This window comes from Nerophis lumbriciformis, linkage group LG28 (assembly GCF_033978685.3).
Source record: "Nerophis lumbriciformis linkage group LG28, RoL_Nlum_v2.1, whole genome shotgun sequence".
In the NCBI taxonomy this organism is placed as follows: Eukaryota; Metazoa; Chordata; class Actinopteri; order Syngnathiformes; family Syngnathidae; genus Nerophis; species Nerophis lumbriciformis.
The window spans coordinates 11,704,151-11,731,393 of NC_084575.2; the positions used below are offsets into that span (position 1 = coordinate 11,704,151).

At 39.8% G+C, this 27,243-nt stretch overlaps 2 protein-coding genes across 4 annotated transcripts in view; both read left to right on the top strand.

Annotated features, from left to right (window-relative positions):
* rbm5 (RNA binding motif protein 5) lies at positions 1-24,267 on the top strand. 2 transcript variants are annotated; one of them, XM_061923604.1, is made up of 25 exons: positions 1-147; positions 369-403; positions 7,504-7,672; positions 7,777-7,935; positions 8,004-8,073; positions 8,480-8,553; positions 10,326-10,409; positions 11,880-11,940; positions 12,203-12,265; positions 12,341-12,501; positions 12,580-12,677; positions 12,756-12,843; positions 12,926-12,988; positions 13,171-13,225; positions 18,725-18,825; positions 18,934-19,069; positions 21,933-22,024; positions 22,085-22,252; positions 22,337-22,477; positions 22,538-22,624; positions 22,698-22,874; positions 22,959-23,033; positions 23,113-23,213; positions 23,293-23,422; positions 23,846-24,267. In XM_061923604.1, exons 2-25 carry the CDS (start codon positions 378-380, stop codon positions 23,969-23,971), a joined length of 2,505 nt encoding a protein of 834 aa, XP_061779588.1. In that variant the 5' UTR covers positions 1-147; positions 369-377; the 3' UTR covers positions 23,972-24,267. The 2 variants fall into 2 exon arrangements, with proteins under 2 accessions (XP_061779588.1, XP_061779589.1); XM_061923605.1 differs by having other exon boundaries at positions 2-147; positions 18,955-19,069.
* Positions 24,268-24,969: 702 nt separating this feature from the next.
* The window catches only part of slc38a3b (solute carrier family 38 member 3b), a 72,409-nt gene continuing 70,135 nt past the window's right edge, over positions 24,970-27,243 (top strand). The window contains exon 1 of one of the 2 annotated variants that reach the window (XM_061923608.1): positions 24,970-25,667. The gene's annotated coding sequence lies outside the window, so the exon portion shown is untranslated. The remainder of the gene's footprint in view (positions 25,668-27,243) is intronic. The other variant, XM_061923607.1, reaches the window with a different exon arrangement.

The window sequence follows — 27,243 nt, forward strand, 5'->3', positions numbered from 1 at the left end:
ATAAGGCAGTGGTAAACCCCAATGCATCTTGGGAAGAAGAAGGTGTCGTTTTGTTGGAACAAGTCATTGACCGCCAGTGGTCTTCTATTTCGCAAATATTGCGTTTAAGCATTCACATAGAATAGCTACGACAAACAAACAGTGCTGGTGAGTTATTTTACTTCGAAATGGAATCCTTACATGTCAATGTATATGTCCTTTTTTACCTAGAATGCTTGTGAAATGACTCGCAAAAGAGGACATTTTAGCGGTTGTTTAGCCCAACCACAACCTTTGAATTTATTAGTTGCTGCAATTTGCCTTTGAGTTAGTACATTTAATTACGTGGCGATTATTAATATTTTTAATGGTGTATGGTTGTTTTCCAGAGGTTGTGAATGGGAGAAATGGGAGCGGACAAGAGGTGAGTGCAAGTGCTGTCGGCCGCCATGTCAGTTAGTTGTCGTCATTGAGAGCAGACGATTCGCGCAGCCGTACATACTGATATAAACATATAAAGTAAACACTTACCAATCCCTGCAATTTTGTAACGTATAACTAATGCTTTTTCATTTTACTTCGCTGCATTGTATGTACTATACAAAAATGTAATCGATAGATGAGTAATAAAGCAGGGTAGGTGGTGCAGATGAGGGTAGAGTAGCCAAAAATTGCACTCAAGGAAGAGTATTACTTTTGAGTAATATGACTCAAGTAAAATATAGTCATTGAATTAACTACAGAAGTAAGAGTCATTATTCCTTAAAAAAAAAATCAAAAAGTGATTCAGGCGTCGAATTTTTACTTTTTAAGGTCAAGGCAAGTGTTACCTTAAAGGAGGGCACCAAGGCAAAAATGATTTTCTTTCCAGGCAGGGGCTCCAAATCATGCATGCATGCATACATATACAGTTTATTTTTATTCATTATTAATATAAACTCGTCAGCTTTTTGTCATTTAATGATGCCTTTATCTCAATTTTTACTTTTTTGTTAGAAGGAAGTATTTTTTTAAATGTATTTTTTAAGTTATGTACATGTAGATGCTGTATTGGGACAGATCCATTAAGAGTTTGAGCATAAATATGTCGTATAGGAATTAACTACACACAATAAAACATTAACAAAATGATGTGTCAAATGGTTTTTAAAGTAATACCTTTGTGACATGAAAAAACATGGTGTTTACATAAGGGTGTAACGGTACACAAACATTTTGGTTCGGTACGTACCTCGGTTTAGAGGTCACGGTTCGGTTCATTTTTGGTACAGTAAGAAAACAACAAAATATAAATTTATTTGGTTATTTATTTACCAAATTTGTAAACAATGAATGTATCCTTTTAACATTGGGAACACTATAGTAATTCTGCCCAAAAATAGAAATACCGTATTTTTCGGACTATAAGTCGCTCCGGAGTATACGTCGCACCGGCCGAAAATGCACAATAAAGAAGAAAAAAACCATATACGTCGCACTGGAGTATAAGTCGCATTTTTGGGGGACATTTATTTGATCAAATCCAACACCAAGAATAGACATTAGAAAGGCAATTTAAAATAAATAAAGAATAGTGAACAACAGGCTGAATAAGTGTACGTTATATGACGCATAAAACGTGCCTGGTATGTTAACGCAACACACCATGGCAAGAGTCATTCAAATAACTATAACATATAGAACATGCTAAACGTTTACCAAACAATCTGTCACTCCCGATCGCTAAATCCGATGAAATCTTCCTCCACGGTGTCGCTCCTGGTATGCGCCGCTAGCGTCCATTCTTTCTGCTGCTCGATCGCCGTTTTTTGGTGCATATTTCACTACGTCCAGCTTGTAATCTGCAGTATATGATTTCCTTTTCGGTGCCATTTTAGTTCAGTCCTTCTCAGTTTTTATAAGTTACCGCCAATGTTGCTGTGATCTATTTTAATAGCTCCGGCAGTAGCGTATAGCATATAGCAGTTAGCATTCCAAAACCCACAATGCACTTCTGCCATGACCCGCCCCTGCCGAATTCTTATTGGTTGGCGTGTGTGTGATGATTGCTGACGTGTGTGTGACGATTGCGGACATTTTCTTCGTCGCTCACGCGAATGAGATAAATAATATTATTTTATATTTTACGGTAATATGTTAATAATTTCACACATAAGTCGCTCCGGAGTATACGTCGCACCCACGGCCAAACTGAAAAAAACGTTGACTTATAGTCCGAAAAATACGGTAGCTCTGTGTTTGATGGATGTGAGCCACCACTAGGCTGATCAGTGCAACAGCAGGCAGTCATGAATGATAAGGATAATAACGACACACAGGGTCGATTGCCAGGGTTAATGTGGTCAACATATGTCAAATAAAAACTAAAGAAGATAAGGCTCAGAATGGTTTCTTAACAAAACCTTTCTACATATAAAGTGATTTTTTTGATTGATTGATTGAGACTATTATTAGTAGATTGCACAGTACAGTACATATTCCGTACAATTGACCACTAAATGGTAACACCCGAATACGTTTTTCAACTTGTTTAAGTCGGGGTTCACGTTAATCAACATTAAACTGCCTCAAGTTGTTGCTCAGATGAAATAAAATGACAAAACTTTTCTTCTACATACAAAAAGTGCAACATTAAACCGTTTCAAGTCAACTCAGCCTCAGATTAACTTTTCTTCCCCCCCCCCCCCAGCCTTTAACCCTGGTGACTTTAACTCAATCTTCATGTTTTTTGCCAGAAAAATCAGTTTATCCACATTTTCTGCAGAAAGAGCAGACCTGCTTGCAGTTACAATGGCACGGAGGTAGCAGGTATGGTGAGGTAGTGCCTGGCTAACTTGGCAGTAAGAGGATATATGGGCTCATTGTTCTTACACCATAGAAGTGAGTCAAAATCTAGTTTTTAATGCAATATGGTCTTAAATCTGCTGCTATAAAAACATTTGTTATTGCTTTAGCCCTGCCTGACTCGCCGAGGAGAGGCTTCGTTGTTCTCTTCGTTGAAGCGATGTTCACTTGGGGGTGGTGCCGCTTCAAAATGGGTTAGCATGTTTGGCGTGTTGCCAGAAGCATACTCTACCGCTGCTGAACAATGTCGGTAAACTGCTTTTGCTTTGTCCGCCTCTCGTCCTCCATTGTTTTATCGCACCGCGAGGCTGAAGTGTTCCCAAACGGGAGATCTTAACGAGGCAGGAGGGTCTTCCAGCTCTTGACTTTTACATGTTGTCGTAGCCCGGTCGCTGCTAGCATGCCGTGTGTTGTGCCTCGGTGTGCATTGTTTACACAACGTGCGGTGCGCTACTTAATATGTCCGTGTGGAAACTCGTTCGGTACACCTCCGAACCGAAACGGTTCAATCCAAATACACGTACCGTTACACCCTTATCTTTACTTTTTGATATCAAAATAAAACACAAAGCAGTTTGGCTAATGAAGATGACGTCTAATAAACAAGATGTGTTCTTCTCTAACGCCCCCTTGTGGTTCAGTACAATAGTTTGGCCAGCAACAAAAAAACAGGATTGACAGCATGTTTCCTCACCTCATTAACTCTGTCACAGCAGCTGATGGACGCTGTATTGTCAAAATGAAAGCGACATCATATAGTTTTTCTCCTTCACTGTATACTTTTAGTGTGGGGACAAGTGTTTCCAATATTGTCCACACCTGTCTCCATCTAAACACAGCAGTGCGCTCTTAAACACATGGCGGGAAGCGAGGAAAAATGACTGTAGCGTCCCGGAAGAGTTGGAGCTGCAAGGAATTCTGGGAATGTGTTATGTTGTGTTTATGTTGTGTTGCGGTGCAAATATTCTCCTGAAATGTTTTTGTCATTGTTTTTTAGTGTGGTCTCACTATATGGCACCTTTATGACAGTGTTGGCGTTGTTTATATGGCCACCTTTAGCGTGACATGTATTGCTGTTGATTAACTATACTCCGAGGGGATATCACTGGAGCAAGATCAACGTTGTTAAAACACCATTAATATTAAGTAAAACGACGATAGTGCGCATGTGTCTGACTTCGTGTTGCCTTAAATGCATCAATAAATTTAGGATTTTCGGTAATTCATTAAGAAGACTGTTACCGTCTGAAATTCAACTGCTAATTATCATTATGCCGTTGATCAATATATCCCTTGTCCAATAACACATAAAAAGTCGAGGGCGGTCACGCAAGCTGTTGCCGCAAATGTTGGTAAATTATTTAGGGCATTACAGCAAATGAGAGGGCTGTCGCGGCAATTGCCGTGGTTAAATTCGATCCCTGTATGTGCGTGCGTGTGTAAAAAATAAAAATCATGCAACATATTTTCTTTAGTTGGAATTTTAATTCTTGTTGACTGAAATGTGAACATTTGAAAATGACAGCGCAAGATATAGATGTTATTTTTCACAGTTTGTAAGTTATTTTTCCCAGTTTGTAAGTATTCATTAGAAAGTTGTGCTTTTTTATCTGACGTCATGTCACTTTGTACAATCAGAACGTTTTCATGCACTGAATTAGTCTGATTTGTCAAATAATTAAGTTTCTTCTATTTTCACACCTACATGTGAAGTTTTAGTTTCCATGCTTTATCTCTAATGCGACTGTTGGCCATAAGCACTGTGCGTCTTGTACGCTAAGGGGCGATTTTTGTTCTTTTAGCTTGTTTAGCAATGTGGGTATGTGACTACAGTAGAAGAGAATGCTACATGCTAATAAGGTAGCGCTAGTAACTTTCAAGCCCTGGATCTAACAGATAACCTCCCAGGTTTTAACGTAAATGACACTTGTGGTTATTGTGATCATTAAAGACATACAGAAATATTGCTATTTTAGTGAATTGTTTGACTATTTACTGTTTATACAAACTGCATAGTTTATACACAATTTGACCCCAATTTACATGTCAATAACGTCTAAATTGATGTATGTGGAAGTTTACTTCCTTCATCACTAAATCAGATATGAAATACGATGTTGCGGATGATGTGAACTAATTAGGTCTATCCTGTCTGAAAGTCTTGTGAGCTACCACTATTTATTGTTGTTTATTGACTAACGAATCATACACATATTTTTACTCTGTAATAATTAATTGTATTTATAAAAAGTTTTAGCGTCAAAATACGTCTGTTAGGAAGTTTCTGTTCACCAGTTCTCTCCACCATCTGCTGGCATATGCTGGCGTAATGTCACAATGTCTTCTTTGAGAACATTCAGACACTTACAAAACAAGTAGGTATTTTATTTTTATCATATACTTCAAAAACATTGACCTATTTCAGCTTCTACAGGTAAAAGCCAGTAAATTAGAATATTTTGAAAAACTTGATTTATTTCAGTAATTGCATTCAAAAGGTGTAACTTGTACATTATATTTATTCATTGCACACAGACTGATGCATTCAAATGTTTATTTCATTTAATTTTGATGATTTGAAGTGGCAACAAATGAAAATCCAAAATTCCGTGTGTCACAAAATTAGAATATTACTTAAGGCTAATACAAAAAAGGGATTTTTAGAAATGTTGGCCAACTGAAAAGTATGAAAATGAAAAATATGAGCATGTACAATACTCAATACTTGGTTGGAGCTCCTTTTGCCTCAATTACTGCGTTAATGCGGCGTGGCATGGAGTCGATGAGTTACTGGCACTGCTCAGGTGTTATGAGAGCCCAGGTTGCTCTGATAGTGGCCTTCAACTCTTCTGCGTTTTTGGGTCTGGCATTCTGCATCTTCCTTTTCACAATACCCCACAGATTTTCTATGGGGCTAAGGTCAGGGGAGTTGGCGGGCCAATTTAGAACAGAAATACCATGGTCCGTAAACCAGGCACGGGTAGATTTTGCGCTGTGTGCAGGCGCCAAGTCCTGTTGGAACTTGAAATCTCCATCTCCATAGAGCAGGTCAGCAGCAGGAAGCATGAAGTGCTCTAAAACTTGCTGGTAGACTGCTGCGTTGACCCTGGATCTCAGGAAACAGAGTGGACCGACACCAGCAGATGACATGGCACCCCAAACCATCACTGATGGTGGAAACTTTACACTAGACTTCAGGCAACGTGGATCCTGTGCCTCTCCTGTCTTCCTCCAGACTCTGGGACCTCGATTTCCAAAGGAAATGCAAAATTTGCATGGTTGGGTGATGGTTTGGGGTGCCATGTCATCTGCTGGTGTCGGTCCACTCTGTTTCCTGAGATCCAGGGTCAACGCAGCCGTCTACCAGCAAGTTTTAGAGCACTTCATGCTTCCTGCTGCTGACCTGCTCTATGGAGATGGAGATTTCAAGTTCCAACAGGACTTGGCGCCTGCACACAGCGCAAAATCTACCCGTGCCTGGTTTACGGACCATGGTATTTCTGTTCTAAATTGGCCCGCCAACTCCCCTGACCTTAGCCCCATAGAAAATCTGTGGGGTATTGTGAAAAGGAAGATGCAGAATGCCAGACCCAAAAACGCAGAAGAGTTGAAGGCCACTATCAGAGCAACCTGGGCTCTCATAACACCTGAGCAGTGCCAGAAACTCATCGACTCCATGCCACGCCGCATTAACGCAGTAATTGAGGCAAAAGGAGCTCCAACCAAGTATTGAGTATTGTACATGCTCATATTTTTCATTTTCATACTTTTCAGTTGGCCAACATTTCTAAAAATACCTTTTTTGTATTAGCCTTAAGTAATATTCTAATTTTGTGACACACGGAATTTTGGATTTTCATTTGTTGCCACTTCAAATCATCAAAATTAAATGAAATAAACATTTGAATGCATCAGTCTGTGTGCAATGAATAAATATAATGTGCAAGTTACACCTTTTGAATGCAATTACTGAAATAAATCAAGTTTTTCAAAATATTCTAATTTACTGGCTTTTACCTGTATATCTGTACTTTGTGCTTGTTATAAACATCCCATCCCCGGCCTGTTCTTCATCTGCAAATAATGTAGTATGCCAGGGTCAATTTGACGAAATGGAGTCATTTGTCACCAGTGCTTACGGTACGTTGGATTGGTGAAACAAGAGTCATGTGACAATGCCCGCTGACAAGGCAAATTAATACTGTACGTCTGTGCAAGTGGTAATCAATAGCTTATAAATAATTATGATGTCAATAAACAAGAGTTATAAGCAGTAGAAAATAAATGGATGGATGGATAAATGTAGTGATCAGAATGACATTTTATTTAACAAAGTAAAAGTAGCGTTTTCTCTTGACAATAATGCTCAAAAGTATGTTGTAATAAACTAGTCTGACAAGTACAGATTATCCAAAAAGTTACTGAAGTAAATGTATCGCTGCGACCTCTACCCACCTCTGGCTTTGAGGTGTGTTAAGAAGCAGAGTTGTTGTTCCATTTCTGTAAGGAGTTAAAGACTAGCTACACAGATTCAATCTGGTTATGTTCTTAATTATCTATATTCTATAATGATGTCTCTAGCTAGCACTAACTAATCCATGATAATGTCTAGCCTGATGAAGGATATATGGTGGTAGTTCTAACATTCATTAATTTTGCTTTTAATGCCTCTTTAAATAGGATAAGTCGATCTGAACGTAGCGGCAGGTATGGCTCCGACCAGCCTCGTGATGGTTCCGATTGGCGGGACAGACGAGAGAGGGATCAAGAGCGTGACCGCCGCTGGTCGGATGAGAGGCGAGGCGATCGCAATGAGGGAGACCGTCGTGGATCCAGAGATAGTCCAGAGGTGATTATGCCTCGAAACTTCTTTTCTTTATTCTTTAATTTTTGTTATTCCAGTCGTTTAACAACTCGATCTAAGGTGATACATTGATGTGTTTTGTATTTCAGCCGAGAGAACGGAAAAGACGTAACAGCGATAGATCCGAAGATGGGTACCACTCTGATGGGGACTACCTCGATCAGGATTACAGAAGAGAAGGTGACGATGAGAAGAAAAGCAAGACCATCATGCTATGGGGTCTTTCTACTTTCACCACGGAAGAAGATGTATGTATCTTGTAGCAGCCTGTTGTGTGTGGCCAGAGGCCTTTTGTAATGATCTTTCTGTCGATTAGATCTGTTTCGCCATCGATCAGCTGGAGGGTCCGCAGCCTGCCGATGTCAGACTGATGAAAAAGAAGACAGGTGAGAATGGGATACATGACGAACCCTGCCTTTCCCTTAGTCTTTGACCATAGGGCAAATCTGCTTCCGTTCAGACCCATTTTCCCATAGCAACATGGTCAGAATAGTTTTTAAACAACATAAAATGGTTTTAAGTGTGATCAGTACCGTTCATTATGACTCCTGTGAAGGTAAGTTACAAGAGCCATTGGCCCACAGTGTATTAGTTAGCCTGGCGTGAACATTGGTATCAGTGGTATTCCTTTTTTCCTTTCTTTTTTTTTTTGCTATGGTAAAACTTAAGGAGTGGCCTGTTGTTAAACAAACAAGGCCTGGGTCGTGAAGCAGTTTGTGGAACAGTTTTAATGATATGCCCATGGACTCTTAACTAACACGCCTCCCGTCTATATTTGAATGCTGTCTCTAGGTATAAGCCGTGGTTTCGCCTTCGTGGACTTTTATCACTTGCAAGATGCTACCCGATGGATGGAGACCAATCAGGTTGCTTCACAATCGCCAAGTCTAGTTTTAATCTTGGAGATTTAGGGAAAATAACCCTAAAGGCAACCAAAATGCTTTAAACCAGTAGATTCTTTGCCACAAAGTAGAAAATGTTTGTGCCTGTTCTATAGGGGTGTAACGATTGATCGCTACATTGATATATCGATTTATATCCTAAATATCAAGAATATTGATTGGTGCTCGGCAAGTTTGCCTTCCGGAAGAATCCATGATCATTTTTAAAGTGAATCGATTGATTTTAGTAATAGTAGAAAAAGGGAGTGACAAGGGAGCAACAGAGGCAATGCACCTGCTTACGGAACACAACAACAAAGTGTGACACAGATTACGCATGTTTCAACCAAGGAGAAATCATTTAATGAGAAAGAAATAAAAGAGATGGATGAAAGAGGTTATGGAAATTAGGGAAACCGCAGGGATAAGGAGAGGTGGGGGAAATGATTGATTTTTAGATGCATTGTATGTCGGACATGGTCGATAATAAAATCGATTAGTAAACGTCTAAGCAATTTATTGTTAATAGTCATGTAGACCGTTCTAAAATGTGGCTGACTGCAGGCACCTCTGTTCCAGTTTTTCACACATTTCCATTGATTTATTAAATGTGACCGGAATTAATTTAACGGTTTCTCATTACAAATGCACCGTTTTTAAAAGTTGCTTATTTAGTGAAACGAAAATAAATGCAAAACTGCATCAATATACATAAATTAAAGATGCATCAAATATCGATTTTTAATAGAATAGTAAGGTGCCCAAAGATTCCCACCTCTGGGGATGAGGGGACATACATGCTTCCGCCCACGGTGTTGTCTGTCATCGGCGACGCCTGGGCGAAGAACAGATGCTGTTTGATATCGACGGGTAGCAGACATCAACAGGACACTAGGGCTAGGGGAAACTTTATTTAGCATGTACATCTATTGTTAAAATGTTGGTTACTGTACTTTATTGAGGTGCTTGAGTGTTGAAAATAAGATGTGAATGCATTGGCCATTAATTGGTTACTTGCTTGTTTGTATCATAGTTCATTTATACATAATTACCTTACAAGAAATAACAGGAGTATAGGAAACTTTATCTCCAGTAACTAGTATTATTTTCCCAGTCACACTGGTTGTTGATTACATTTTTTTTTCTAAAAGGTTGCTGAATGGATTTCAACTCTCTGGATCGTTTCGAATCGTATCGTTATAAAAAATGAGATTGTCTCTGAATCATATCGGCAACCACGAATATCGAATCGAATTGAATCGTTGTAAAAAAAAATCGTTACACCCCTACTGTTCTATGATGGTTGTTTTGGATAAGTATGTTTATTGTTATATTAGTAACATTAGCAATAATAAGGCAATTTCCTTTAATACAAATGTATAAAACACAGTTAACACATGATCAGGATGTTATCAACATTTTTCTAAAGGCCATAGAGCGATTTTTCATCTTCCTTTTTTTACTATAGTCATCTCCAACATTTTTGTGGCAAGCTCATGTATGGTTTTGCAGAGAGCAGTCAGAATTGTCTTTTAGGGTCACATTACACACTTTGCTCCAGCTCAGTCTGGGCACTTGGGTCCCAAACACTTAAAGCACCCTCTTACACATCACATACATCACATGTCTGTCTTTAGCACAAAGGATACGTGCTGGGGGTCCCTCACCCCCCTTCTCTCCCCTTCCAAGATGCTTACTCTGAGTTGAGATCAAAACGTGCCACAAATACTCAGGTAACACCTCTATTCCTCTTTCAGAAACGACTCGTCATCCAAAGGAAAAATGTGGACATGCACTACTGTCATCCCAGACACAACTATGGAGACTGGCTCTGCAATACTGTAAGTTAATACTCTTGTTTTTCTTCCGTTAACTGCCACACGCTCCTGCTTTCAAGTAGCTCAGCAATTCTTGAATAGCTGCATTCATGTTAGCTTGAGTTTGGATTTGGATAAATGGTAGCGGTTAGGTCAGGGGTCGGCAACCCGCGGCTCTTTGATCACTCTGATGCGGCTCAGCTGCATACTTGCTGACACCCCCCCCCCCCCCCCCCCCCGATTTTTCCGGGAGGTTTCCGGATTTCAGTGCCTCTCCCGGAAATCTCCCGGGACAAACATTCTCTGATTTTGAAACATTCTCCGAGTTTCACCCGGACAATAATATTGAGGGTGTGCCGTGATGGCACTGCCTTTAACGTCCTCTATAAAATGTCGTCGCGTTCGCTTTTACACCATGCTATCTGCGTGCTGGCCCGGTCACACACGTAAGTGACTGCAAGGCATACTTGGTCAACAGCCATACAGGTTACACTGAGGGTTGTGATATAAACAAGTTTAACACTCTTAGTAATATGCGCCACACTGTGAACCCACACCAAACAAGAATGACAAACACATTTCGGGAGAACATCCGCACTGTAACACATCATAAACACAACAGAACAAATACCCAGAATCCCATGCATCCCTAACTCTTCCGGGCTACATTATACACCCCGGCCGCCTCACCCGACGCACGGAGGGGGGGATTTGGTGGTAGCGGGAGTGTATAATGTAGCCCGGAAGAGTTAGGGATGCATGGGATTCTGGGTATTTGTTCTGTTGTGTTTATGTTGTGTTATAGTGCGAATGTTCTCCTGAAATGGGTTTGTCATTCTTGTTTGGTGTGGGTTCACAGTGTGGCGCATATTAGTAAGAGTGTTAAAGTCGTTTATATCACAACCCTCAGTGGAACCTGTATGGCTGTGGACCAAGTATGACTTGCAGTCACTTACGTGTGTAAGCAGAGGCCGCATACAACATGTGACTGTGCTGACAAGCTAAAGGCAGTGCCATCATAGCACGCCCTTATTAATGTTGTTTGGGTGAAAATCAGCAGACATGCGAGAGAATAGTTGCTCTGAAATTCGAGAGTCTCCCGGAAAAATTGGGGGGCTTGGCAAGTGTGAAGCTGTCAAGCGGCATTCATATAAAACTCGCGGGCCGCACTAACATTACATTTTCATATTAAGGTGCGGGCCGCGTGTTTGAGACCCCTGGTTTATACAAGCACAAAGCAAAAAAAACCTTTTGTATGCAGTGTTATTTCATTTTAAATTTCAAAAGAGTTTTGTGGCTCCCATTGTTTTCTTTATTTTGTGAAACGGGTCAAAATGGCTCTTTGAATGGTAAAGGTTGCCGACCTCTGGGTTAGGTGGTGTCTCGGGTAACCGAGATGTGCTGCATCAATGTAGACTGCAACTTGTCTCAGGCAGCACTGTTCCGGGCTTTAAGCAGGTGTATAATAAAAATGATGTGAACGGTTACTTGCAGTGTGGCCTGTACAATTTCCGGAGGCGGCTGAAGTGCTTCAGGTGTGGAGCAACCAAAGTTGGTAAGTAGTTAAATCATCAGGAGGCCACCGACTCCCAGCATCCAAGCAGTCTGAGGCAAAGTGTTGGGATGCAGATCAGTGTTTTGATTTTGTTGAGTTGTAAAAGCCTGTAAGCTAGACAGAAAGCCCAGTCTTTAAAGAGCATGCACTCAACGTTTTAATTGCAAACCTTGATAGGGCTCATGAAAGGGTTTTAGCTATGGTTGCTTTTGTTGACTGCCCTAAAATTTAAGTTTATGCACGTTGTCTGTCCTCTCAACAGAAGATACAAACAGCAGTAATGATGTTCCTGAAACACAACTCAGCGGAGACTACTGTGGTGACAGTAAGGACTTCAATTGCACCACCTCATCTAGGCCTTATATGGCAACGTTTTTCACTTGCTCGTTGTCATTCACAGCGATCATCCTGAGAAATATTGCTCCTCTTAGCACCGTGGAAGCCATCATGACTGCCCTGGCGCCATATGCCATTCTTTCACCCAACAACATTCGCCTCATCAAGGTCAAACAGACCGGACATAACCGAGGCTTTGCTTTCGTTCAGCTGTCTTCTCCTCTGGTAAAAAATATATTTACATTGATTAAACATGTTAAATGTCTACACCATTGGTGTGTAATACATATATTTGTAACGCAGGAGGCCACTCAGCTGCTCAGCATCTTGCAAGGACTGCAGCCTCCACTAAAACTGGACGGGAAGACAATTGGTGTAGACTATGCTAAGAGTGCTAGAAAGTGTGTAACCGCCTAAACGCCTTTATTCATTTAACATAATTGGTCCGTGTACAATAATTGTCCTTTGATTTTCACTAGGGACCTTTTACTGCCTGATGGTAATCGTGTCAGTGCCTTTTCTGTTGCTAGCACAGCAATTGCTGCTGCTCAGTGGTCCTCAAGTCAGGTAGGAACTGTTTGTCACAAATCAGATTTTTTTTTTTATTTCCAGTTTTCAGCTACAGTCTTTGCTGTTGTTGCCTCCTTAGCCCCAGCCGAGCGGAGAGTCAGAGTACAGCCACTTGCAGGAAGGATTCCCTCTAATGTCGCAGGTTGGTAGGACATAAAAAGACTCTAAACTGCAGTTCAGCAAATTAGTATCCATGGCTCCATCTAGTGGCCATTAAGAGACATTAAATATGAAAAGCCCGAGTTGTGTTTTCCACATTCTCGTTCATATTGTAAACTTCAATCAAAATCAATGTATTCCACTTACTTTGTTGCATCGTTTCAGGCTTTCTATCAAGCTGCAGGAGCCAGCACCTCGCAGGAAAATGGACTTCTTGGAGGTACAAAATGTTGAACATATTCAATTTGTAACATTAGTTCAATACTAAATATAAAGGTTAACATAACATTCAGTCACAGCTTACATGCATTACAGTGGTCTGGTAGAATTGTGCAACTTCACTTTATAGCATTTTTTCTAAATACATATCTAAAATCCTATCAAGTTCCTCGCTGTTTCAAGTTTGACTATGGCCTCTTATGAGTCAAAAATATACATTTACCTTAACGTTACATGTTTATGGTCTAAATTAAACATTTTCAATCTTAAAAAATTAATTTAAAATAACATATGTACTGTATTGCACAGCCCTTCTTAAAGGGAAACTGCACCTAAAAATAATTGCCTATTCAGTCATTATGAGAGACAAGAACACATGGGATTTTAAAGATGATATTCGCTTGGAAGATACGGCTAATGGGAGTCATCGTTGTCGCCTTCAAAGCCCTCTAAAACAACTTTAAACCCTCTTATTGTTTTATATATACACTGCAAGTCTATATATAATGTAGTAACAGACACCTTCATAACAATATGTAATATGTACAATTTTTACCCTATTTTGGTCATTTTAATCATTGCTGGAACAAATTTTTCGGCGCATTTATTTACGGTTTCTATAGCAGCGCATGTCTGACTTCTGGCAACAACCTTTTCTGGATACAAACACGCGAGTGTGTTTTAAGCTTGGCAGATTTGTTAACAAACAACGGAGATAACTTTTTATGGACAAATGGATTCTAAACCTGGGCAGCACGGTGGAAGAGGGGTTAGTGCGTCTGCCTCACAATACGAAGGTCCTGAGTAGTCGTGAGTTCAATCCCGGCCTCGGGATCTTTCTGTGTGGAGTTTGCATGTTCTCCCCGTCACTGCGTGGGTTCCCTCCGGGTATTCCGGCTTCCTCCCACCTCCAAAGACATGCACCTGGGGATAAGTTGATTGGCAACACTAAATTGGCCCTAGTGTGTGAATGTGAGTGTGAATGTTGTCTATCTGTGTTGGCCCTGTGATGAGATGGCGACTTGTCCAGGGTGTACCCCGCCTTCCGCCCGATTGTAGCTGAGATAGGCTCCAGCGACCCCAAAGGGAATAAGCGGTAGAAAATGGATGGATGGATGGATTCTAAACCTTATTTTGTTAAATCTGAATTTATGGAGGATGAACTACTGCTTCTAGAAGCCGGTATGAAGGAAGATTGAGACGTTGGAGCAGACGGAAGCCGACAGAGTGAGGTGAAAGTGAATTGAAGCTGCAAAATGTAGAACTTGAAGCAAAGCTATTTCGACAGAAATTGAGTGTTGACCCATAATTAACCGGAAAAAACTTCCCCGTCCAGCTGGACCAAACAGACAACTGTCCATCGAGTGAGTCACTTTATATTGATCATGATACACACAGCACGTCATGCGGGTTATTACAACTACAGTACATACGCTGTCTGGCTAGCTGTGTACAAACAAAACATGTAATGTTGGCCAATACTTTACAGATACTGTAATATTATTGTTCATGTTTTTCAGTTAGTACAGATTGGTGTGTTATTGCATTGTGTTGTGCAGAGCAAACTCAAACGCGTTTTGTGCTGAAGTAGAAGGTAGCTTATCTCTTGCTGTAGTTAGCTTCTATGGCTAATACCATAGCACGCCAATGTGTTAGTACGCTAGAAAGAGTTTTTCAGTGTTCGCTCTTACAATAACAATGTTGCTACAGTTTGGTTATTATACAGGTTACGGAACGTAAATTAAGTATTCTTTGTTTTTATAATTCATTTTTAAAGTGATTTAGTGGTAAAATTGAATGCTCCCATTTGCTACATTGCCAGTCACTAAGAACGAGCCTATTTTTATGTTAGAAAGCGAGAGAGAAAAACCTTTTGTCTTCTGGTCTCTCATAATGATTGTAAAAGATTTTTAAAAAATCCCCTTTAATCCTTATTGAACAAGTAGCAGTATTTTTACGTTTGTGGTTGTTAAAGAACTTTGTGTGTGTCTACTACTATGCATCATGTTTTATGTATTAAAGTATAGGGATATAACCATATGAAAATGTCATATCACTGTTACTGTCACCAAAATGATCATGGTTATCATTATCGTGGTATTATTGAATGTGCTTCCGAAGTATTTATACATTTCCACCGAAATCTTTCAACCAAGGTTTTTTTAAATAAGTAATATAAACGGACACAATATACTGTCTTTGTGAAAGAAACAGAATACGTTTACACTGCAGGCCAAAGTGGCCCAAACCGGATTTTTTTTACATCAGATTTTTTTCCAGCTGACTGTTAACACTGCAAGTAAATTGAGATTTTTGTCCGACTCCAGTGTAAACGTGCACATGCCCCAATGTGGCCTCAACCTCATTTGCATGCGCACTTCGATAAAGTGAAAACAAAGGAAGTTGACTGGGAGAAAGTCCCTTTTACTACAAAATAAAATAAGTTGTAACACCGTAAAAATGAGTTTTTTTTAAGTGAACGTAAATTAAAGTAATGTATGTAAGGATGTATATAGTGTAATATATTTGAAAGGGTTGTGATCTTTTTATGGCTGTTAAGTAGAGGAGACACTGGCATCAGCGTGGATATTCGGGAGCTTTATTTTTCAACTCACATGTAAGCAAATCCGTCACCGCATCAATTCCGGTCTTTCAACTATCGCTATTTCTCCGGAAGCAAAATATATATTCATATATTACTTTTAGCCTATTATTTCCGCTCAGTTGACAAGTGATCCACCAAAAACTTGGTCTACTTAAATAAAAACCAAAGCCGGATGTTCTGATTAAATATCCATTTCCGCTGGCGCCTGCGTCTTTTCAGCGCACATGAGTGACGTGCCCAAAGCTGATTTAAAAAAACATCGCATTCAGGCCACATTCAAGTCACATGGCATTTAGACTGCAGTCACATTTGAAAAGATTACATTCAGGACTACCTCCTGATGTGGTCTGAATCTGATGGAAAAAGATCAGATTAGAAGCACTTAAGAGTGTTTAGACTGGCAGAATAAATCAGATCTGTGTCACTTGAGGACAAAAAAAATCAGATTTGGTGTGCAGTGTAAACGGGGCCATATTGTTCCGGATTCTTAAGAGACATATTTTTATTTGAGTGTTAAGTGTTTTTTTTTTTTTCAAAAGACAGCACAGTCTTAAATATCATAGTTGTTCAGACAGCAATGTGTTTATACAAAATAGATTGGGGAATTACGTTTCTTAATGGGGAAAGGTATTTAAGCATTTAAGCTTGCTAGCAAGCTAACCCTAGTCGATCTATAAGTTTATCAAAGTGTGGTTATCAAATCATGGTTTTTCAAACATTTTAATTAAATACGGTAATACTAACTGGGATAGTCCAGAGGGCTTTAATAACGTCAAACCTTATTTAGAAAGTTGGAAACAGGTTTTTATGCTCTTAGCTATGAAAATATTTGCTTACCGTATTTTCCGCACTATAAGGCGCACCGGATTATTAGCCGCACCTTCAATGAATTGCATATTTCATAACTTTGTCCACCAATAAGCCGCCCCGGATTATAAGCCGCGCCTACGCTGCGCTAAAGGGAATGTCAAAAAAACAGTCAGATAGTTCAGTCAAACTTTAATAATATATTGAAAACCAGCGTTCTAACAACTCTGTCCCAAAATGTACGCAAATGTGCAATCACAAACATAGTAAAATTCAAAATGGTGTAGAGCAATAGCAACATAATGTTGCTCGAACGTTAATGTCACAACACACAAAATAAACATAGCGCTCACTTTCTGAAGTTATTCTTCATTCGTAAATCCTTCGAATTCTTCGTCTTCGGTGTCCGAATTGAAAAGTTGCGCAAGCGTGGGATCCAAAATGGCCGGTTCCGTCTCGTCGAAGTCATCGGAGTCAGTGTCGCTGTTGTCCAGTAGTTCTGTGAATCCTGCCTTCCGGAAAGCTCGGACCACAGTTGTGACCGAAATATCTGCCCAGGCATTTACGATCCACTGGCAAATGTTGGCGTATGTCGTCCGGCGCTGTCTGCCTGTCTTAGTGAAGGTGTGTTCGCCTTCGGTCATCCATTGTTCCCACGCCGTTCGCAGTCGTGATTTGAATGCCCTGTTGACACCAATATCCAGCGGTTGGAGTTCTTTGGTTAATCCACCCGGAATGACGGCGAGTGTTGTATTTGTGTGCTTCACTTGTTTTTTGACACCATCTGTGATGTGGGCGCGCATAGAGTCGTATATCAACATGGACGGAGCTGTGTGAAAAAAGCCACCCGGCCTCTTCGCGTAAACTTCCCTTAACCACTCGCTCATCTTTTCTTCATCCATCCATCCCTTCGAGTTAGCTTTTATGATGACGCCGGCTGGAAAGGTCTCTTTTGGCAAGGTCTTCCTTTTGAATATCACCATGGGAGGAAGTTTCTGGCCATTAGCATGGCAAGCTAGAACCACAGTGAAGGACGACTTCTCATTCCCTGTGGTGCGAATATTCACCGTACGTGCTCCCGTTGTATCAACAGTGCGGTTCACAGGAATATCAAAAGTCAGTGGAACCTCGTCCATGTTGATAATGTTCTCTGGCCGGATCTTTTTTTCAGCTATCTTGTTTTTACAATATGCACGGAAAGTAGCCAGCTTTTCTTTAAAGTCGTTAGGCAGTTGCTGTGAAATAGTGGTCCGTGTGCGGATGGAGAGATTGCGTCTTTTCATAAACCGGAAACACCAAGAAGCACCACCTTTAAAATCATCCAGGTGAAGTTCGCTTGCTAGCGTTGTTGCCTTCATTCGAATAGTGATGGTGCTGACACTTCTGCTTGCTGCTCTCTGCTCAACAACCCACTGTTCGAGTTCGTCCTCCAACAGTTGCCATCTTGCTTTGTTCCCTCGGAAACTCTGTTTTGTCTTCTTTACCTGGCGCAGGTCATCTTCTTGCTTCCTCCACCTACGCACCATTGATTCATTTATGTTATATTCTCTTGCTGCTGCTCTATTTCCGTGTTCTTCGGCATGACTTATTGCCTTAAGTTTAAATTCTGCGTTATAAGCGTGTCGCTTAGTAGGAGCCATTTTGTAGTCTGGTCTTTACAGATGTAAACACACAAAGGAAATGAAACGAAATATCCGCGCCCTTCTTTTTCTTCCGGGGGCGGGTGGTAGCTTACAGTAGAAGAAGAAGCGCTTCCTGTTCTATGGGGGCGGGTGCTTACCTTGGCGGTTGCTTGCGTAGAAGAAGAAGCGCTTCCTGTTCTACCGGGAAAAAAGATGGCGGCTGTTTACCGAAGTTGCGAGATCGAAACTTTATGAAAATGAATCGTAATAAAGCGCACCGGGTTATAAGGCGCACTGTCAGCTTTTGAGAAAATTTGTGGTTTTTAGGTGCGCCTTATAGTGCGGAAAATACGGTAATTGATAGTTCTTACTTCTGTTGAAACTCACTTATCGGGTCTGGAACCAATTAGCAGCGAGAAACATGGAATGGCTAATAAATAAAATAATTTTGTATGTACAATTTTAGCTGCTCCGGGTATGAACGTTGTTCCGACTGCAGCTGGCGTAGTTCTCTCACCGACTGTCCAAGTCTACCAACCTCATATAATTGCCCAACCTGCCCTCCAGGTACTTTTTTCATTATGCTGCTTTGTTTTCAAAATCCTGCTGTGGTTGTTTGTGTTTACTAAAGAAATGAAGAGTTCCATGCGTCAAATACTGTAATATGTGCTACAGGCTTTGCCACTTTGCCAACAGTTGGAGGTAAAATCCCAGGCTGGACTTCTACCTGGTGCCCAAGCTGTCCCTGTTACCACGACGACAGCTGCCAGTTCAGCTACAACCGTTGGACAAGCTACAGACGCCATGATTGGTATGAACCCCTCTAATTACTAGCATATTCAAAGGGGAACTGCACTTTTTTTTTAAATTTTGCCTATTTTCAACAATCCTTACGAAAGACGAGAAGACAAAAGGTTTGTTTTTGGTTTTTTTTGCATTCTAACTTGTCATAATCGGTATCAATGCAGCTAATGGGAGCAATTCATTCTGCCTATAAATCACTTAAAAAGGCTTCCCAAAACTGCCAACAATACTTGATTCTCGTTCCGCTAGGGCTGAGCCGATAATACAATATCAATATATATCGCGATAGACACATACTTGATATCAATATAAAATGCGTTTGACAAAATATTCGATATATATTTATATTTTTGGGTTCAGAAGAAACCAGAAATTATGAAGCAAAATTTGTTTCATGAAGTCACTTGTGCTTTGGGAACCCAGCGAACAGGAAACATTAAGTGTCACTAAGCAATGGGAGGGACACGCTAACAGCCAATCATGTAACAGTGTCAACTACCGAGTGTTACACCTTTCCTGCTGTACAGCTCCCACCTCCCAGTTCCAGACCATAGTCAAGTAGCACACGGGGGATGTTCTCTCCAGGACCCATATTTTCGGCAGGGGTAACACCCTTCACTTTACCCAACAATGGGTCGGCTAAGCTCTGCTTTTGGGTCGGAATGACAAGGCCGCCAACTTGTGTCAATTTAGTTGCTGTCATCTTATATATACAGGATACAACCGGACATATTTGATAAATAGCACTCTTTGTTTTACTCTATTTATTGGCAGCCTTAAATTAGTCATAAAAAGTATCAATAACTATCTATACCGATCAATATATATACAACATATTTTGTGATATAGTTCTCGGCCATATCGCCCAGGCCTAGGTTCCGTAACCTGTATAATAACCAAGCTGTAGCAATGTTGTTGTAAGAGCGAACACTGAGGAACTGTTTTGCGGGGGACGTTTCCAGTTGATTTGGGTAAGCAAATTATTTTATTTCAGCGTAGCTTGGCTCAAAGCTTCCCTCTTTCTGCTTTCGTTTGCTCTAACGTTTTACCCTATCTTCATGCTCAGCAGCAGTTCATCCTCCGCTTATTCAGGTTAAAAAAAGATAAGGTTGTGAATCCTCTTTTGTCCAAAAATGGTTGTCTTTGTTTTCTATTACCAAGTCTGCCATGATTAGAACACACTCGCGTTTGTTTCCGAAAGTAGGAACACTCATTTTTGCCAGAAGTTGGATATGCGTTGCTATGGAAACTGTTACTGTCACCAAAATGATCATGGTTTTCATTATTGTGGTATTTTGAATGTGCTTCCAAAGTATTTATACATTTCCACTGAAATCTTTCAACCAAGGTTTTTTTAAATAAGTAATATAAACGGACACAATATACTGTCTTTGTGAAAGAAAAAATAGACTATGTTTACACTGCAGGCCAAAGTGGCCCAAATCTGACTTTTTTTTTTTTTTACATCATGTTTTTTTCCAGCTGACTGTTATAGCACTGCAAGTAAAATGTGATTTTTATCCGACTCAAGTGTAAACGCGCACATGCCCCAATGTGGCTTCAACCTCACTTGCATGCGCACTTCAATAAAGTTAAAACAAAGGATGTTGACTGGGATTCCGTTGATAACGTAAATAAATTCGCTGAAGAACTTTAAATGACCAAATACGGTAAATATTGAACATATTACATTTTGTTATGATCGTGTCTGTTTCTACATTATATATTTACCTACAGTGTGTATATAAACCGTTATACCCCTAATATTTACATATCTCAATTGTTTCCGAACGGTGTCTGTAACATGTCAGTAAAACCGCTGATCAAAGAAAACAGATGTCATCGTCATGGACCCACTAGTTGCGGATGCTAGCTCTCCACAGCTAAACAGATTCGATGAATTCTACTGTGACATTTTGGTGGATTTACTGATGAATTTGTGAAATTGGAACAATACAAACAGAATGCCAATCAATGTAAGTTTTTAACTTGTAAATGTGCTAGCATGTTAGCTAATGCTAATGACACTATCTTCATTACATTACGATAGCAAGTACAAATATGAAAACACTACTCCAGACATCACACATGGGACGGTTTATCCATCCATCCATCCATTTTCTACCGCTTATTCCCTTTTGGGGTCAGCTACAATCGGGCGGAAGGCTGGGTACACCCTGGACAAGTCGCCACCTCATCGCAGGGCCAACACTGATAGACAGACAACATTCACACTCACATTCACACACTAGGGCCAATTTAGTGTTGCCAATCAACCTATCCCCAGGTGCATGTCTTTGGAGGTGGGGGGAAGCCGGAGTACCCGGAGGGAACCCACGCAGTCACGGGGAGAACATGCAAACTCCACACAGAAAGATCCGGAGCCTGGGATTGAACCCCAGACTACTCAGCAACTTCGTATTGTGAGGCAGACGCACTAACCCCTCTTCCACCGTGCTGCCCCTGGGATGGTTTAGTTAGTAGTTAGTAAGAATTGTTTTAGTTTTATTATTCCTCTTACAAACGTTGGCTGGAATGATGAATGAGCAATCCGTACAAGTAGAAATGCTCTGGATGATTAGAAGACCGAACGGTACTTTTATTTCCGGTTCAAAGCTTTAAACAGCAGGAAACACCATAAAGGTTCACCCAGCTCACCTGCAGTAAGCAAATATGTCCAAAAGATGGCACCATAGCACAAACAATACCACACTATTTCAGTGTGTTTTATGAAAACTATTTGCATTATGGCCGTCAGTGAAGAAAAAATCCTTAAATTAGCCACATTGTTTTATAAGCTGCAGTGTTAAAAGTGGAGGAAAATGGCTTAGTGCAGAATTTACAGTGATATTTCTGTTGTAATTGTCCAGGTGTCCCGGACACGTCCACTTATCATTATGATGAGTCCTCTGGTTACTATTATGACCCTCAGACTGGCCTGTACTACGACCCAAATACACAAGTAAGTAGCACACTTTATTCCAGGTTGTGCATGTGATGACACACTTTGTTTCCTCCTTAGTATTACTACAACTCTCAGACTCAGCAGTATCTATACTGGGACAGTGAAAAACAGACGTATGTTCCCGCCTCGGCGGACATAAATGCTGCACAAAATTCCGCAAGCGCAAAAGAAGCTCGAGAAGGAAAGGAGAAGAAAGAAAAGCCTAAAAGTAAAACTGCCCAGCAGGTAACATGCAAAGTCAAATATTAGTGAAATTAATTTCCTTATTTACTTTGCTTTATTTTTTACTTTGTGCTGTTCTCCCCCCAGATTGCTAAGGACATGGAGCGCTGGGCTAAGAGTCTTAATAAGCAAAAGGATAACTTCAGGAGCAGCTTCCAACCAATCAGCCAAGAGGAAAGGAGGGAGGCAGCAGCTGCTGATGCTTGCTTCACAATTTTTGAGAAGAAGGTAAAGTCTGTTGCATTCAATCGTACGTCAATTATTGATCTAAATTCATTACATCTTCAGCAAGCTGGAGTTCTAGAGAGAATCGTGCCAGAGATGATGAATGTACCCGAAGAGGAAGTACCCACGAGTTCTGGCAACGCCTCCAAGGTATGCGTTCCTCCCTGATTAGACTGCGGAATGTCCAATGAGTCATATAGCGTTAGTCAATCTGTTGTATCAGTCTGGCTTAGTGGCAGCCTACAGCGGAGACAGCGACCCTGAGGAGGCAGCTGAGGGGGCAGACGGAGGCCTGGACAAGATGACGGATTGGAAAAAACTGGCCTGCTTGTTGTGCAGGAGGCAGTTCCCCAACAAAGAAGGTTTAATCCGACATCAGCAACTGTCCGACCTGCACAAGGTAACCAGTGTCACAACATTACTCCTAGCTTTATGAAAGCCTCAACTTTCTGTTCATGCCAGAAGTCCTTTATTCCATCTTTAGAAAAACCTGGAGGTCATGCGTCGAGCCAGACTGAGTGAATCGGAGCTGGAGGAGTTAGAGCGAAGGGAATCAGAGGTTTGATTCAATATTAATTCTGTTGTTAATGGTATATTTAATCATTTGTGCTTGCTTTCTAATACTTGTGTGTGTGTAGTTGAAGTACAGAGACAGAGCAGCTGAGAGAAGAGAGAAATATGGCATCCCTGAACCTCCTGTCGCCAAAAAAAAGAAATACGCCCAACCAACACCAGCTGTGTGGGTATCTTGGAATTGGAAGATTGCACAACATACTTAAATCATTAAATGTCCAATCTGTCTCTTCCTTTTTGTGCAGGAACTATGAGCAGCCCACCAAAGATGGCCTAAACAGTGACAATATTGGCAACAAAATGCTGCAGGCTATGGGCTGGAAGGAGGGTAAAGGCCTTGGTCGCAACCAGCAGGGAATCACTGCTCCTATTGAGGTATTCTTTTACAGCCACATCACGTTTCAAAGTTTAAAAATGGTTAAATGAAGTAAAAATATAAATACTATATTGGTATTGGCCACTAGATGAGACGAAACCAATCAGAGCGCCCCGTTTAGTATTGTGCTCACTGATTGGTTTAGCCTCAGGCAGCATTACTATATTGGATTAAATCGATAAAAAAGTGCAAAGGTGAATGCTCATGTTTAAAGGAATATATCGTTAAACTATTTAGAAGGTCGTAAAGTGTTTTTATGCTCTAGCTATAAAAATATTACATTTATGATTAATAATTCCTACTTTATTGTAAGGAATTCACCACTTTCAGTTATGTAACCAATTAACATATTGTTTACTCCATTCATTTAGTTAGGGTGTAATGCATGCTGAAACTCATTCCATTCTATTCTCCACTTAAAGGCCCAGCTGAGAACCAAAGGCGCTGGTCTGGGCACCAAAGGCAGCAACTACACGCTGTCTGCATCGGACACGTACAAAGATGCGGTCCGTAAAGCCATGTTTGCCCGCTTCACTGAGCTTGAGTGAATGATGAGCTTTGGAGGCACAGATTGGATTTAAAACCGTACATTTTGATGTTTCCTCATTCTGTTCTTCTGTTCACTTTGACCCAAACAACAATAGAAATCTCAAAATTGAGGCATGTGAACTTCAGATAGTAAATATAAATTATATATTGTACATATGCACAGTATGAGTCAAACCTTTTTTGTTTTACTTTTGTTTTTTTTTGCTTGTGAGATGTTGCTTCAGTATGTTAAATATTGTACAGTTTATACAAAACTTCTTGTCTGTTTACAGAAAATAAACTCAAGAAAACTGTTTTTTTAGTCTCTACTAATTATTAGTCTTAAGCGTTCAGTGCTTGTGTGCAAAAGAGGAAAATAGTCTTAAAATGTTCATAAGCACAGTCTATTGTCTTGAAATAGAAATTATAATTATTTGTGCTGTCAAACCTTGTATTTGTTTTAATCAGATTAATCATACTTGAATTTGGGGTAATCAGCTGCTACAAAAGGGTTGCCTGCCTTATTGGCCTCAAAAAGGTGGTTTGCTTTTAGACTTATTTTTTTAAACTTGTGTTTTGATTAAAGTATATGTAAATTTTCATTACTTTGGTGTAATCTAAAGTCCCTTCACGGTTTATTTTGAAGCAAAATAACTTGTCTGGTAACATCTGCGGTTAAGGTAAAAGAGCATGTGCTCTCGGTTGGTAGAGCGGCCGTGCCAGCAACTTGAGGGTTCCAGGTTCGATTCCTGCTTCTGCAATCCTAGTCACTGTCGTGCCCTTGAGCAAACACTCAACCCGCCTACTGGTTTAAGTGTAGATAATGGGTTTCACTATGTAACGCGCTTTGAGTCTCAAGAGAAAAAACACTGTATAAATATAAATTGTGTGATTAATAAGTATTTTATACATGATTAAGCCAACCTTTTTATGATTAATCACATGTTGAATCGTACAAATTTACCGCTTTAATAATTACACACATACTTGTCTGTGGGCTACTGAAATTAAGTCAGTATTTGCAACAAAACAAATACAAGTAAGCAAACATAATGTAACACCCCTTTTTAATATTTATTAAATATTTTGACGTCTTGACGCACATATTCCGCTTCCATTCTGTATAAAGAATGCATAGGTATTTTCCATGTGATACCTTAAACAATGCACTTGTCAAATGTATTAGGTGAAAATATGAAATGTAATTGATTAAGCACTTAGTTTAGTTGTGACTAATCAAAAGGGCGGGGCAGTCAATATTAATAATTATAAAAAAAATATAAATTACAGCTGTCACCAGTGTAGAAGTAGGTGGTGCCTGTTAGCGGAAGTGACCAAGGCAACCTGTTGAATGACGTCACTCATAAATATTAAGGAGGAATGTTTAGCGTAATCACCACGCTGACCTTAAAGGGATTTTTTTCCCATTATTTTACTTGATCCACCGAAGAGGTTGGTAAATGTTATTTAATATTAGTAAAGGTTAGTGGCGGTTCTTTAATATTATTGGCGGTTTGTGGGGGTTGGAACCTGCGAGGAGGCGGAACCAGAGCGACCCCCACACTTTGTTCCCAATGAGCAACATTTCGAGCAACAGTTCTCCTCCAGCTCTCCTCGCTGCCCACTTGGCGCCTAAAAAGCAGAAAGGAATCAAGAGGAAAAATCTTCATCCTTCACGTCTGAGGAATTCGTCCTGACAATCCAGCTTTCCTTTTAGTAAGACATATTTTCTCTTTGCATACAATTAAATGTGTTTGCTTCCAGCACGCGTGTTCCCACTGGATCGATCCGGTTTGAACACATCTTAATAAATATCTAAAATATATATGAGTGATTGGGGATTTCAATTTAATCATGTGAGACCGATGGCTTTTTCCCCCCCCGTGTTAAAATAATATTTTCCACAAGGAGAAGTCAGGACCATGTGGCTCACTGACATATTAGTACCAGAAGAGTACATAAAGTACCGCTATTTCATGTCAAAACTAGTACACATTACTACTATACTACAGTACTACAACACAGTCCATTATGTATTAAGAAATATATTTTATTTCCAATGCAGCAATATAACAGTCGTAATATGACAAAAATAACGATTCCTATGGTCTAATATCACAATTGCATGTCTTGATAACAAGGGCCATGAGTCTTACAACAACTCAGGATTCAATTCAGAATTGATTCTCGATTCAAATCGATTCTATTCATGAATTGGTATATAGATGATAATAAAAGGGATTATTTAAAAAAAAATAAAAAAATTCTCCAGATTAATCAGATTTTGGAATTTGGATTAATCATGATTAAAATTTGCTTAAGAAAAAGACCCCAATATTTGTACACAAATGCAAGTTCATCATCAAATTGTCATGAAACGTGTTACTTGAATATCATTTATGTGCACAAAAATTGGTAAAAGTTTTATCGAAAGTGCTTTCAGGCTGTATTTTGGAGTGAAATTTGCCAGTGAACACACCATTTTTGTACAGACTTATGCATTGATCTGATCATAGTGGTCAAAGTAGAAGAGCTTGTACGGTCAAAATAAATTGCATGATTCATCTAAGCGTGTACATGATTAACAATCATTTTTTGTGATTAATTACGTGAGTTAACCCGCAAATTTTGACAGCTCTAACTTAAACCATTTCAAAACAGGTTAGAAAAGCTTCTTTTGAATGCTGACGTGTGACAAAGTGGCACTGTGAGTAATTATAAGGGATGTGGGATATGGGGAAACTGCAAAATATATTGCAATATATATTGCAGCCTCCTGCGATAACGACTTATATCACAATATATTATTTGGTATTTGGTGATTATAGAAACATTTCAAAACGGATTAGAAAGGCTCCTAATTTAGCTGATGACATATGCAGTAACATATTACATCATTTCCAGTTATTTTCTCAAACTATTATTAATCTACTTGTAAATTGCCTGTTAAAATATGGTTACTTTCTGTTTCTATTTACACTTCTGTTAAAATGAAATATGCACCTATTTTTCTGTTGTTTGGATACTTTACATTTGTTTTGGGCGATACTACAAATGTGGGTATCGATCCAATACCAAGTAGTTGCAGGGGCAGTATTGGTTACACCAAAGCTGATGCTGATATTTGAAATTTTCAATATCATTGAATAGTTACATTTTTGATCACAATTATAATCGGACAAAAACTCAGGATAACAATACCTTAAATATTTGAAAATATTAACCATGTACACTTAAAGCAATTATTGGTACATTGTTATTTAAAAATATTATGGTTTTACTTCAAATACAT